Raw genomic sequence first — 14216 nt, 5'->3', positions numbered from 1 at the left:
GCAGCTCTAAATGTATGATGTATCAGACAATGGCAATGTTATGAAGCACTGGTACTAGTGCAGCAGTGTGTCTTTAATGTTCCTCTGATTCCTTCCCCATTCTGGACCCCTGGACCCTCAGCTGCAGAGTGTGTCTTCTCCTGCGGCATGGAAAGAGGACTGGACATGTCTGTGGCCTTTCTCCCCCCGCTCCACTACCCTGGCCCCATTTCTCAGCAAGGTGCCGGAGCAGAACACAGTAGGTTTGCCACATATCTGTGTGGAGCTGGTGGAGTTATCTGGGTGTTGGAGAAGGAGTGTGGTGAGCGAGGATGTCATATCTCGTGGGGCAGAGGAAAAGCAGAGAGTGCCACAGTCCTATCTCGAGCTGTAGCATGTAGGATGTCCCTCGAGAAAAATCCCACTAGCTGGGGACTGGAGGATTAGCGAGGGCAGAAGAGGGAGATGCATCTGCCTTGCAGAAGGTTGAGCTCTGTGACTTTCCCTTCCTGCTGAATACGTATATGCCTAGCCCAAGTATTCAGTGTTGCACTGGTGGAACAAACCAGACATGGCTGTGGACTGGAAAGAGGTGAACCTGTAACTGAGAGGAAACTTAGTACACCAGGGATAAGCCAGTGAAGCTCTGTCTGCTCTTCCATTTACCCTGGAAGGGGTTAGTGTCGGTGAAGCTGATGCTGCTTGTGATGCCATCTTCCTAGCATCTTCAGAAGGAAAGAAGAGAGAGAGATACAATGACAGGATTGTTGTCCCAATCCTGTTCGAGATGGAACACATCGCTCCGTGTGGCACTTCAGCCTCCAGCAAACCTGAGCTCACATGTATCTCAGCTGCAGCCCTGCCTAGCAATTGCATTAGTACTTATGTGTTCCCTCTGATCATGACATTGGCAGATGATTGGTACTCTTTCTGATCATTTTTAAGGCTCCTCTTTGCTTGAATCAGAAAAACCTTTTTATAAAGAAATTAAATTTTCAGAACTTGTGCTTTAAGTGTATCTTTTTGTTTTCAATGTATATACTCAACACATGTGCATACTGTCAGTGCTACTATGAGGGGATCATTTCACTGAAAGATGAAACCTGGCCTTCCTGACTCTGCAAAAGAATGGGCAAAAAGTTTTCTTTCCACATAGGAAGATTTAGAACAGTATGCTCAGTGGCTGTTCTGTGCAAAAAAAGGAAAAGTTTCATCTTCATTGATATACCCTCAAAAACTCGCTTACTAAAATCCTACTGGAGCTTGATAGATAGAAACAAGGCCATTTATTAAACTAATATTTAATAAATAAGAAAAAAAATCGAAACCTCCCATTTTACTTTTTTTTTGTTTTCCTAGCAGATATTTTCAAGTATACCATATTAGTATCTTCCCATACCCACTAACCTCCTCTAAATGTTTCCATGGCTGGTATCATGTCCTTGCTGACCCATATATCTTTTGAACAGAACAGTGAGCAAGACTAAAATAAGCTGTTTGTGTTGAGACCATGTGCTTTACCTCCTAACTCCAGGTTCTCAAAAGAAGAGCACTGAGTTGGAGTATATTTGAAATGTGTGTTTTAAGGAATGATTCCATAATTGCTGATCATTCTGTCACTGGTGGTTGCACCCAGCAAAGTTTTCAGACCTCTCCTTTCCTTCCCCATGTTCATTGCAGAAAGGCAAAGAGTTTTGTCACTGCTTTGCTTTTTTCCCTGTCCTGTCTTGTTTTCCTCTATCTATTCCGGTCTTCACCGAGCAGAAGAGACAAACAACATGTTGTTTCGCACCTAGTTTAAAGGGGTCACTTTGAAGAGAAAATCACTGCTGGAGTCAAGAAATACCTGTCCCTAGCAATGTACTGCAGAAATGCTATTCTTTCTTCCTAGCCAATCATAAGGAGGGTTTCAAGTTATCTTTTTTAGAGAATGGTCTGATTTTGTCTGTATGGCTACTTGTCTGCACTATAGTGAGGCAAATAAAAATGTCTTAAGTATAAAGGCACTGTTGGTTGTGTGGATTTGGCTGCTTCTCGCTCAAGTTCACTTCCAGTAGGACGATTTTCATTAACTGAAATGAGTATCATCCTTTTCCTGTCAAGTTTTCTGTGATGGTTTTGTGGATACATTGAATTTTGCCAATTAGTTTTCCGAGAGAGTGAATACTAAGGATATGGGGTGAAAGTAAAAAGATTAATGGTAGGCTGATGCTGCAGTCATTTATTCATTGCCAGTTTATATCTGGTGTCAATGCTGTTAGCTTGCCTTTCTGAAGATTAATCCTTACTGATATATTTATACAGCATTCTGATTTAATAGATATGAGGGCAACCAGGAAAACAGGCTATGCTTTTTATACTTCTAATTTCCCTGTTTATCCTCATGGCCTTTCTCTGCTCTTGTTCCTATTTGAACAAGATTTGTGGAGCTGATCTCAAGTGATGCTACTAGCAATCTTCCGGTCCATTCTGGAATCACACTTGCCTTTTTAGGGTGGCGTCACATGAATACTCTATAGTCATCCAGTGATCAGTGGGCATCTGGGGCTTTTTTACATACAGAGGTTTCCAACTCATCTTATCTCATGTAGTTCTGTGGATGGCACCTAAAAGGCACAATGTACTGCTGAGTTTTTCTCATTCTTATCATTCCACTGCTTGTATGCTGTCCTGTGAACTTTGTACCCTCGAGCTGTTTTACGGTCTCTTTATGGGCACTCTCCAGCCTGATCCTTCTGCACTCCATGCTGCCCATTGCTCTTTGTTTTAGCCAAGACTTCACCCTCCCCTAATTCTTTTCACAAAGTCTTACCCTCTCCATTGTAACTAATGATCTTCCACGTGGAACCTGTGAATGCCTCATTAAACACTGTCCTGCCTTTCCTTTATTTAAACAAAAATAATCAACTAACCGTAGAAAGATGTCAAATTGGTCTGGTACAGGTCTACTCATCCTTAATCCATCTTGCAGTTCATACATAGTATTTTGATCGTCTACCGTAACTGCATGTTGGTAGCCATCCTCTTACTATTCAAAATCTGTGCACTAGATAGCACCTTTATGGATGGTCTTTTGTGACTATGATTGTAATAATGAGTTACTGATAAACATTTTTCCAAGAAATCAGGAACGTTCTGAAACATTGCCACCTTGTGGCTTTTAAATATCACCATCTTTAACAGTGCTCTTTCTTGTACTTAGTTGGAAGAAAGGTCATAGCATAGCTTTATTTAAAATAATTCACTAATGAAATCTACTGTCTTTGTTTTCCAGCTTACAAGAAGTATAAATGAATCGTAGTAGTTTTACACAAAGTTGTTGTTCTGTGCATTGCACTAGGCTACTCTCCTCTCTCATTTTTTTTTTTTTGTTTTCCTTACAGGGAATTAAAATGGCTGTGCAGTGTAATATAGGGATGTCAGAGACCATAAACCCACTAAGCAGTAGCTCTTAAAATTATGCAAGAGTGAATTTATTTATTTAATATTTAGGTATAATTAGCTAGCAGGTGGTAATATTTAGGATGTATTTTGGAGTCCCTGCTGACTAAGTAGAAGCTGAATCTCAAAATTATATAGATGACTTAACTTTGAAACAGTCTTATTAATATTTTATATGTATGTCTGATGCTTGTCTTCTCCAGGAAAAAATGCTTTTAAAATATGATGGCATTTTTTGTTTAAGTATGGCAATAACAAAACATCTGTGCTAGACTGCAAAAATTGCTGGGTTAGTTTTCATGTTTTGTATTGTAAAAAACCTTGTAGCGTAGATGATCAAAATGCTTCTTTCTTTTGTGAGCTTCTTTTCCTATTCGTCATCATTGTTGCTGTGTTACTGTAACAAACAAAAATATTCATATTTTATCAGCCAGGAAACAAAGGTGCCAAACCTGTTCTCATTACATGCTTCTTTTTTCTTGCTTTCTTTTTAAAGTCCCTATGACAATGCAAAAAGCAGTGGCCCGTGGGCATGCAATCTATCCTGACTAATATGGTTTAGTGCCAGGGAGCATGAGAAAGGATCAGGATCTGGAGTGCCATCCGGAGTTACTACTCTCCCCAGCATGAGCTTGGGAACCTCTGAGTCGCATTTTGAGCAAGTCTCTCCATGAGACTGCTGAGCCAGGCCAGGGGCCCAGGCTCCCGGGTGGGTGCGGGCAGCAGTGCCAGCAGCCTGGCTGTAAGCAGCATTTCAGGAGGAACCTAACGAAGCTGACTAAAAGAGACTGAGCTGCATCCATTACAGTCCTGTTCTCATGGGACTGAAAGACAGGCAAAGCAGTATTTTTTCCTGCGTGACCCTTCAGCAGGTCCAGACTGTAACTTCATTCTCGAAATGAATTCCACTAGGTGTGCATATACAGTAGCATGAGAGGACAAGGAGCAGTGAGATTCAAAGAACCAGAGAAACACGAGAACCCGCAGCTTTGAGGCAATGCTACACTTCCTCTGGTTGCTTCTCTTCTGTATCTCAGAAAAAATGGCAACAACTGTTTCCTTTAAAAATAGTCTGCACTGACTATAAATAAGATTTCCATTTTGTTTTCTATTTATCTCATATGATAATCTACAGGAATAAAATTTAGCATGGAGAAGCACAGCAAGTACATCCAGTTTATGGATAGAAAGTTGTGAGGGGTCATCCAACTGCACAGCAGGCAATGGGAAAGAAAGCAGAGGATGCTGGCTGGGAACATTAAGACATTTTTCTGCATTTCAGTCGTCTTTTCTGATGAAGGGAGAGTGGGTTCATAAATGATTTACAACTCACTGAAGAAATTTGAAAATGTATCACAGTCATTTCCCATACAGATGTCAAAATAAATCATTTTGTACAATAGGAATAGAACGTGGTATTGGACTGGATAGTATTGTTTGGGGAGCTGCATGAAATGATTATAAATCAAGGTGAAAATTTCAAAGGGACTTTGAGAAAGTCGTAAGTGTTTGGAAGAAGCAGTAAAATAAGATGATTTTCAAGATGGGAGGGGGAAGAGCATCTTCATTTGGAGACAGGCACAAGAAATGTATCAGGAACATGCACTGGGGACTCCCATAAAACCAGAGCTGGGCTGTGGGAGGGAGAAGCTGTCCAGGCCAGGGATGGGGATGGGAGAGTGAGTTGTGCTGAGAAGCCTCCAAATTGGAGAAAGCTGAAGAGAGCATTGGGGCAGAATAGAGTGTGCAGATGATGGAAGCTGTTGCTTGAACAGTGTCAGATATCTGCTTGCTTCTTTCTGCTTCCCCTCTCAGGAAAGAGAAATCACACTGCTGCTAGAGGGTGCTAAGCTGTGAGCTCCCCTGCTGTTTTAGAAGCCACACTTGTGTGTGGTAAGGTGGCAGAATGGCTTCAGCCTCCCAGGAAGCATAGGCACCCTCCACTCCTGATTGTTGTGCTGTTGTACCCTTTGGTACACAACAATCAGAAGGGACCTCTGGAGATCATCAAGTCCAACCACTCCCTCAAAGCAGGACTGCTAGCAACACCAAGCTCTGCCAACTTGGCTTTGTCTAGCCAACTCTTGAATAACTGTGAGACTATTAATAAAGTTTTTTCCCCAGGGCCAACCCGGAGTGAGAATTGCAGTACAGCAGCTTGTACTTGCAATTAGAGTTGAGAATGTTCCAAACAACAAGTAGTAATATAGGGTCTTTTTGGCCATTAACCACGGGAACCTTTTTTTTTTTTTTTTCCATTTCTCTGCCTTTGCATATTTTCCTTTTTTGTCCATGTGCATAATGGTGCTAGTTGTTGGATAGTGCCAAGGTAACACTGAGCAATTCCTAATCGGCTTGGCATGTACATTTTGACTTGCCTTGGAGTCAAATGTTTGTTCCTTTTCTTATTTCTAGCAATGCTTCATTGATGTGGGAGAAAGAAATCTGGATGTTTTTCTAAATCAAGTGTCCTTTTCAAAATTAACTAAGTCTTCATTAATGGTCCAGAAATCATCATTACTGAGGATAAGACATTTGGCAGAGGCAGCCCAGTGTGGTATTTCCAAATCCTAGGCTCGGGACTGGCAATTTAAAATAGAAATTTTAATACTGTGAATGAAGGAGATATACAGGTCCTCATCTGTCATTTTCTTTTCTTCGTGGGATTTGTGCAGGGAATGCAAAATCATTGTCAGACAATTACAGTCTCTGAAAAGAATGTTTTTTTTCAGCATGTGATTTCACTTCAGGACGATGTTAATGTTGAGTGAAGATTTACAGCAGAAGAAGAGAGTACAAATTCCTAAAATAGCATGTTAGTCATAGGGCTAAGATCTAATTTTCTGGGTAGAAACCAGATATAAATAAGCCTAAACAGCATTGTGGATCAGTGAGAAAGGTGAAAATGTGGAAGCACTTTTCTCTCTACTAGCCTGTGTTTCGAAATATGCCACGTGTTGAGGCTACCTCAATACAACATAATTTTTGCACCAATAAGAAAGTCTGCAGCATGAGTGTTGTTTTATTCTAGTCAAAGTTGTTGCAATTGATTAGTGCTCCCTGTCTCACTCTTTCAATTTTTCTCTGTCATCACCCATCCCTGTCAGAGGCAGCAACGCTCAAGCATGAATGTTACCACAAACGTGACTTGGCCTTGCTTCAGTGCTGTCACTTGTTCCATTCAATGCACTATGCAGCCATGCACCTCTAGTTTTCCTTTTAGTCTGGCTTTCAGATTATTTTTAGAATCAGATCAGCCATACAGGAGCAAATGAAAAAAAAATCAGACAATGATGGAGGACTTGCTGAATAGAGATCCAGGTGGAACCCTTTCCCAAACTTTCCAACGGCTTGCAGCTCCAAACCTCTGAGTCCTTGATCATTCCTGAGGCTGACCTGAAGGGTAATACCACTTTTCTTGACAGATAAGATTTTGCCCAAAATAAAAGAGACTTTTCTTGTATTTTTTCTAGAGACCTAGATGCTGTGTCATTTATTTTCAGTGCTTCAATACTTTCCATTATGGTGGTGTTTCTTATATTTTCCGGTCTCTCCTCCAGTGACAATTCTTACAGCCATGATGTTGCTTCCCTTCTTGGCCTGAAAGGTCAGCAGTGGCTGCCCTTTGAGAAAGCCATAATTGCATCTTTCCTCACTTGATGGCTCTGAGGCTGCTAACACTTTGTAAAGACTCTGTGCATCTTTTCTATTTTTTTTTAATTTATTATTATCTCTAATGAAAAAAGCAAGCCACCACAATTTGATATAGGATTTTGATAAGCTCCCTTCAGGTCTTGTGATAGTCAGGCTAATGTGTATAGGAATCACTGTTTTTGTAGCCTCCCTTAATACATCTGACATCTGCAGGTTTCAAGGTTGTCAAGTGCTGCATCCTGCAGCTCTCCAATGCTACCTTCAGAGTAAGGATTGCTATTGCTTCCCTGGCTTCTGTGCCATTTGATGTGCACTGCAGAAGTTATCTGTGAGGTTTTTATTCACATCTTGTACTGTAATTGTAATTTACAGAACTATTCAGTCAGCATTGGTCTATGTAAGAGTCTGTCAGTATAATTTTTGGTGGTTGTTTGTCTATTTGTTTTAGTCTGACTTTCTAGGAAACAGAAACTGAAACCCCACTCTTTCTCCATAACAGCTTTGGAATTTACTTATCGATTTAAGCAAAATAGCAAGGATCTTGTTTAATATGCTCACTTAAAGGGAAGCTACAGTGAACATTTAGTGCTTATCAGACATCATGAAATTGGCATCCAGGATAATACTTACTGAATTCCAGCATCCTTTGGAGTTTATACCATCTTAAGCACCAGAGAATTCAACCAACAGTTCAAACTTCTCTCTTGTGTGGATTCTCTATTGTCTTATAGGTGGCCAGCTCATTTTACAACCTCAACATATTTCAGTTAAAATAGTAAATCAACTGCAAGACACAAGTAGTGGGCAGCAGAGCTTCGTAAGATCCACTGTTGACAAAACTATTTGTTTTGGGTTTTAACCCAAATTTTGGGTTACTCAAATATAATCCTGCTGCAGAGATATAAGCACACTTAATTAAATTAACGTAGAAATTATAGTAATTAACCATTTCCTACCAAGATGTGAGACCGTTTGGTCAATCTGAAACTGATATGTGCATAAACTGTTAACAAGTATTTAATTCCATCATATTCTTTCAATGTTCTTAGTATACATATGAGAACAATAGGAAATAGACTTAGTTAATGCTCCTTAAACTCATCCACACAAACTGCCACAAACGTATGAAGGAACTTTAGTCTAAAATATGTACCAGGGCAATTCTGCAAAGTTTAACGTATTCCTTGGTGACATAAATACTCAGTGTGTCTTCTTTCAGAACAAACTGTAAAAATAGAAACCATTTGAGTATTATTTGTAGTATCCCCAGTGTAGGCTGGTGAATGTGTGCATGTGAGCAACACATAGCAGTTGTCTGTGCAGATGCCCTCTTCTCAGTGTTAATTGTTGCTCCTTATTTATTTAAAGTCATTTAAATAAAAGGAGGATGTGGTTTGGCCAAGATCTGCACTTCTGTGATGTCTCGAAGCTGCCACTACTGTGGCTGTTGATCATCAGATAACAGAATCACAGAATAGGTGAAGTAGGAAGGAAACTCTGGAGGTCATCTGGTCCAGTCACCCTGGTTTCCAGTATGAGCTGCTCCTTCACTTTTCCAGGACTCAAGGTGAAACTGACTGGCCTGTAGTCCCAGGGTCTTCCTTCTTTCCCTTCTTGAAGATAGGAGGGACATTTTCTTTCCTCCAGTCTTCAGGCACTTCTCCCAGTCACCATGTTTGATCAAAGATTATTGAGAGTGACCTTGCAATGACATGACATCTGCCAGTGACTGACTCCCCCAGTGCTTGCGGGTGCATCCCATCAGGGCCCATGGACTTCTGTACATCCAGTTTGCTTAAGTATTCCCTGACCTGGTCCCCTTCCACCAAGACTGCATCTTCCTTGCTCCAGCCTTTCCCTGTTGTCCTAGTTTTCAGCAGGGATAGAGTTAATTTTCAGAAGAAGCTGGGAGGGGACACAACCAGGACAGGTGACCCAAACTAGCCAAAGGGGTATTCCATACCATATGATATCACGGAGCGACGTGGCGGGATGGGTCTGAGTGGATGGTCAGGTTGTTCAGTGAGAAATTGCGCTGTGTATCACCTGCTTTGAATATTCTAAGTACTGTTGTTGTTATTTTCCTCTTCCTTTGCTGTCCCAGTAAACTGTCCTTATCCCAACCCATGAGTTTTACCTTTTTCTTCCAATTCTATCCCCCATCCCACCAGGAGGGGTGAGCAAGTGTTTGCACGGTGCTCAGCTTCTGGCTGGGGCTAAACCATGACACCTGTATTCTCTGGAACCTGGTATTCCTGAATCAGATGAGATGTGGTTATGTGAATTCATTGAGACTGTTGCCATGGCCGAATCTTGCAGGTCTGACGGATGAACTTGAAACTGCATTTTAAATGCAAGTGTTTTCTATGTGAAAAGAAAACTTAAGTAGATATCTAAGGACACCTTACAACAGCATAGTCCTTTATAGTCAATACTGACAAGATCCAAAACTTAGAGGTCCTTTTTATGCAGGTCAGTGACCCATGCTAAAAATCTCTCTGTGGATAGAGCAAGAAAAGATGTGCTTAACCAGGGGTTTGTACTGATGCATTCCATTACTGCATTGGCTGGAACAGACATTGCCACACTGGACAAGATGCCATTAAAACCATACCTTTATTACTGTTCTGCTGATTCAGACTATGGATAAATCTATCATCCCCTCTCCCTGCTTAATAGCCAGCTGTCCTAGTCCTTCTAATGCAACACTTTCATTAGATTCAGAAATAGGATAAACAAAAGGATAGCAAATGATCCTGGGAAGTCTTGCCCAGACAGATAAATGCTACTAACAATAAAGTAAGTTGTTATTATTATCATTGTGATGTTAATGAAAATTATGGATAATTATGTGCTCTTGAAGCTGGCTCTTCCCTTTCTGTATAGTTTTTTGTTGGTTTGGTTTTTTTTTTAGTGCAGAAGACTTAAAAAAAAGACACCCACACAGGCTGCAGAAGTTTGAGAGAAATGGTTGATATTATTTATGCAGCACAAATGCTCAGGAAGCAGACTAGATTAGGAAAAGATTATCTAGTCTGCTAGTTTAAAACTTTTGACTAATGGTCACACACTATACCACAAAAGTGATGTTCTTTATGTTTTCTTTTAGGAACGTCTCTTGATGAGTCTTTTGCCTAGGAATGTTGCAATGGAAATGAAGGAAGATTTCCTGAAGCCTCCTGAAAGGATTTTCCACAAGATCTACATTCAAAGGCATGACAACGTTAGGTAGGATTGATGTAGCCCATGAAATAATTTCAAGCAGAGAAATACAGTGACGTGCAATTGCAATCAGTTCTTAGAGGAAAAAAACAAAAACAAACAAGCAATACAGTGAAGATTTGTCATTTATTCAAAGGAGGAGAATGAGCCCACTAGGAAGACTTAATAGTCTTCTCAGAAGATAATGGTGAATCAATAAACGGCTTAGAGTAGTAGTGCTGGCAGGCAGACAGCTTTTTTACATAAGTAGTCATTCTTTTTGTACTGTATTATGTTTTGGGTGAATAGAAGTTTTACTTTTGCATGGTAACTTTTACAGAAAGTCAAAGAGGTTTACTTGGTGCCACCCTTGCACTAAGCAAGGTGCAGCTCTAATAAATGGTACTTCAGAGCTGCCTTGATTTGCACATGTACTCATGTGGCAAAGGAGTAAACTCCCTTAGCACCTCATCCTCTCCCTCATCCTCTGTTAAGTTTCTTCTTGTGGGGTCAGTCTATCTCCCATTCAACCAACTCTAATATTTGCAAAGACCGCTTCCTAATGACTAAGCTTTGCAACTAAAAGCTTTTATGTCAGTGAGAGATTCAGAGATGGCTGTGATGGGAGAAGACTGACAATCAAGTCAGTTTTACACTGTGAAATTAAATATTACTGAATTTATTCATTAGCAGCTCACTTCTTGCTAATGGTTAGCTCTTGCATAATGTTGATCATCATCACTACATATCAAAATTCTTGATCTTTAACAATCAATTTAAAGTTAGCTCTAAGTGTACAGTACCTCAAGAGCTGATGGCACAGAGTTAGTATTGTTGGTTATAGAGTATTCGATGGTTCTCAACTGCCAAAGTCATGCTTGAAAGCTCCTGAATGAGAGAATTCAAAATCAAAGTGGGCTGTCTTCCTCCTTCTCCAGTTTTCCTTGTTTATGCTTCATGCTTTTATGCTGTTGCCCCCTCCCCCCAACACCATTTGTCTTTTATTCATTTTCTTGCCAATCTTCCATCTTTGGATGATGTCCTGTCTCTTTGCAGTCACTTGTGCTTATCTTGTCTGCTGCCTGCCAGATTTTTGTTGCTTGGGTGCCTTCTACTATCTTTGTTTGTCCCTTTTGGTGATCACAGTTCTTATATACTTACAAAAAGTTTATCTAGTTATGCCACCACAGTGCTATGAAATACACGTATACTACTGTTGGTTGCACTTACATTCAGGTTCAAGGCAAGCCAATGATAGTTATATCTGGATTAGTACATTTGTACCTTGTATTGATTACAGTGTAGGTAGTCTTAAACGACATCGCTTTGCAGATGGACTGGTTGATGATAGTGCTTCTGAACCTTCTCTTGCACTGAGATCTTTTTGAAATGTAAGCTCAGGAGAACCCTTTTTTTTTCCTACATGAAATGGTGTTTCACATAACCACTAAGGATGCTGTGGCTTACTCACTGCTTCTATATGGAGTTCATAAAAGATTTTGAACCTATCTGGAGAGGTGAATTCATTCTCTGACATTAAGAGGGTACTTTTGGGGCAAATGGACACAAAGAAAGATGGTCTCATTTGAATGTCAAAGGAAAGATCCTCAGGGAAGAGGCCTGAAGACAGGAGACATCCACTCACCATCTGTTCTATAAGAAACAGTATTACCTTTTATTTCAATAATGCAACTACTGTATTTAAAAAAAAAAAAAAAAAAAAAAAAGATAAGAGGGGGAACAGTGTCCCAGTAAATACCCAGCAAGCTGTTGCAAGCAGGTCCCAGTAGACCGGAGTTTCACCCCTGGAGCTGTGTGACTGCAGATCTGAGTGATGCAGGGGAACTCCCTGCAGGTGCCACCCACACACAGTGTGGGGGACAGTACTACAGCATCCCTTCGGGAAGCGCTGCTGGTGGTCAGTGCCAATAATAAGATATGTGCTTTAACTTTTTAAGGAGATGAAGACAACTTTTTTCTTTTGAGTATTGGCAGTTCAGTGATATATTGGGCAGGCCTAAGAGATAATTCTCATATTCTCATGACTTGCCCTTTTCACAACAAGTGTTCTGTACAACACCACTATTAAAACAAACTAACAAAAAGCCCCTCCATAGTTCTAAATTCCTGGAGGTTTTAATCCCAAAGCTACACAGCAGAAAATAGAAAATGACCTGCACTTTTACCTTTCCTATTGTAAGGCTTTCTTTTTCTCCCAGCAAATATCTGCAAGTGTCAGAGCATTATCCTCCAGGTAGGCTGGAGGAGGTAAACATGCAATTAGTAAACTGCATGATTTTTCCACTCCTCACCTATTAAAAACCAAAACAAAACAAATGAATAAAAAACCCCCAACAACAACAACAAAAAAAACCCTCACCAGCAACAAAAACCATCTGTTCAGTCTTCTAAATAGCTGCCTGAAAATAAACAAAGAGTCTTTAAGTACTATATCTTGCATGTGAAAAATAAGACAGTCATACAGCTACCTTCTTTACCTTTTCCCAGAAAAGCACAGGGGGATATGTTACAATGTATGTGTATATATATATACCCCTGTAAGAATTGAATAATGGACTCAGAAACGATACTGGCAGATACCTCATGGCAACAGGCCCTGGTTATCAATTAGTAAATATTTTACTAACTATCAAATAGTTGTTGAATGACTGCCTGCAACTGCCTGTGCCTCCAGAAGGGAATGCAAACACACCTCTCCGTGTTGAGGGCAGAGCCCTCAGTGCTGTCTCATGCTTTGATGAGCTCTTCCCAGATCTGTAGTAAAGAGAGGAACTTATTTTGCTCACGGAAAACTCTCTCCAGTTAGAAATCTCCTCAGACCTCCACCTTAGTACCCAGGATTTTATTTTTCTTTCTGCAGTACAAAGTATTAAACTCCTTCAACATCAATTGAAGGTTTCTCTGTGTGTGTGTGCGGGGGGGGCGGGGGGGGGCAGTTTGAAACTTTGTATTTCCATTTGAGACTGTTCTGAGGGCATCACTGAATACAGCCCAAAAACCAGCACTGAATGCATGGCTTCCTACGCAGAATGACAGTGCTGTCAAAGGAACTTGCAAGGGCCCTCGGAACTGTAGTGGTTTGTAAGAAAAAACCCTTTTCTCCTCCAAAATGCTTACATTTAGCAAACGAACAAATCCTGCTAAGAAAGATACGTACAAGCTCGTAACTTGGGAAAGGTTTGTTACATAACTTTACTGAAAGTGCCAGAAGTGCAGAGGAGGGCTGAAAGCTTGAACTCTCCATGTTCCTCCAGTTCCAGAGCTTAAACTTTTATAATTTAGTTCCAATAGAAGCAGATCCTTTGCACAATGCCTATGCTTACTGATTGAGCCCTGCAGAAACAAATACTGACAGTCCACACTCTGAAATGTTATTTGGCCACTGAAATATTTCTTTTCTTGTTCTGTAACTCTTTATTTTTCATTTAGCTTTCGTATTTTTAAATTAATTGCTGTGAATATTTTGTTTATGTCAACTTTCTATCATCACCTTTATTTGCATTTTTCCCCTTCCTTTTACTTTGTTTCTCCCAATGCAGTTTTGTGGTGGCTGTCTTTTTTTTTTTTTTTTTTGGCATTATTTGAAGATTTCTTTGCATTATTTGAAGATTAAGTGAAACGTATGGAAAGAACTGCTTTTTTCTGCTCTCTCATAATCCACTAACTTTTAACTTTTGAAGAAAATCAAAGCTCTCTGTTCAGCAGCAGTTTCACATCAAAAGAGAAAGATCACCAGCCTTAAATTCACCTTACTTTCAGAAGTGAGATAATGGTACAAGAAAAGGTTGTTATCCATTCCAACCCTCTGTAGGTATTTGTGCCTTTGCAAAAAGGAACACAAAATCTTTCACAGGCAAGTTTTATTACCTCCTGTGTACACTGTATAAAGGATAGTGGTTAAAACAGAATATATTTATCTA

The 14216-nt window shown here is 40.2% G+C and overlaps 1 protein-coding gene across 2 annotated transcripts in view; it reads left to right on the top strand.

Moving 5' to 3' along the window:
- The window catches only part of ADCY1 (adenylate cyclase 1), a 170414-nt gene that overhangs the window by 58260 nt on the left and 97938 nt on the right, over window positions 1-14216 (top strand). For both annotated transcript variants that reach the window (XM_075745272.1, XM_075745273.1), the window contains exon 3: window positions 10184-10302. In XM_075745272.1, coding sequence (XP_075601387.1) covers window positions 10184-10302 — 119 coding nt within the window. The remainder of the gene's footprint in view (window positions 1-10183; window positions 10303-14216) is intronic.

The sequence above is a fragment of the Balearica regulorum genome, chromosome 2 (assembly GCF_011004875.1).
Source record: "Balearica regulorum gibbericeps isolate bBalReg1 chromosome 2, bBalReg1.pri, whole genome shotgun sequence".
NCBI lineage: Eukaryota > Metazoa > Chordata > Aves > Gruiformes > Gruidae > Balearica > Balearica regulorum.
The sequence above is the reverse complement of the archived record's forward strand: the minus strand, read 5'-3'. Positions and strand labels throughout refer to the sequence as shown.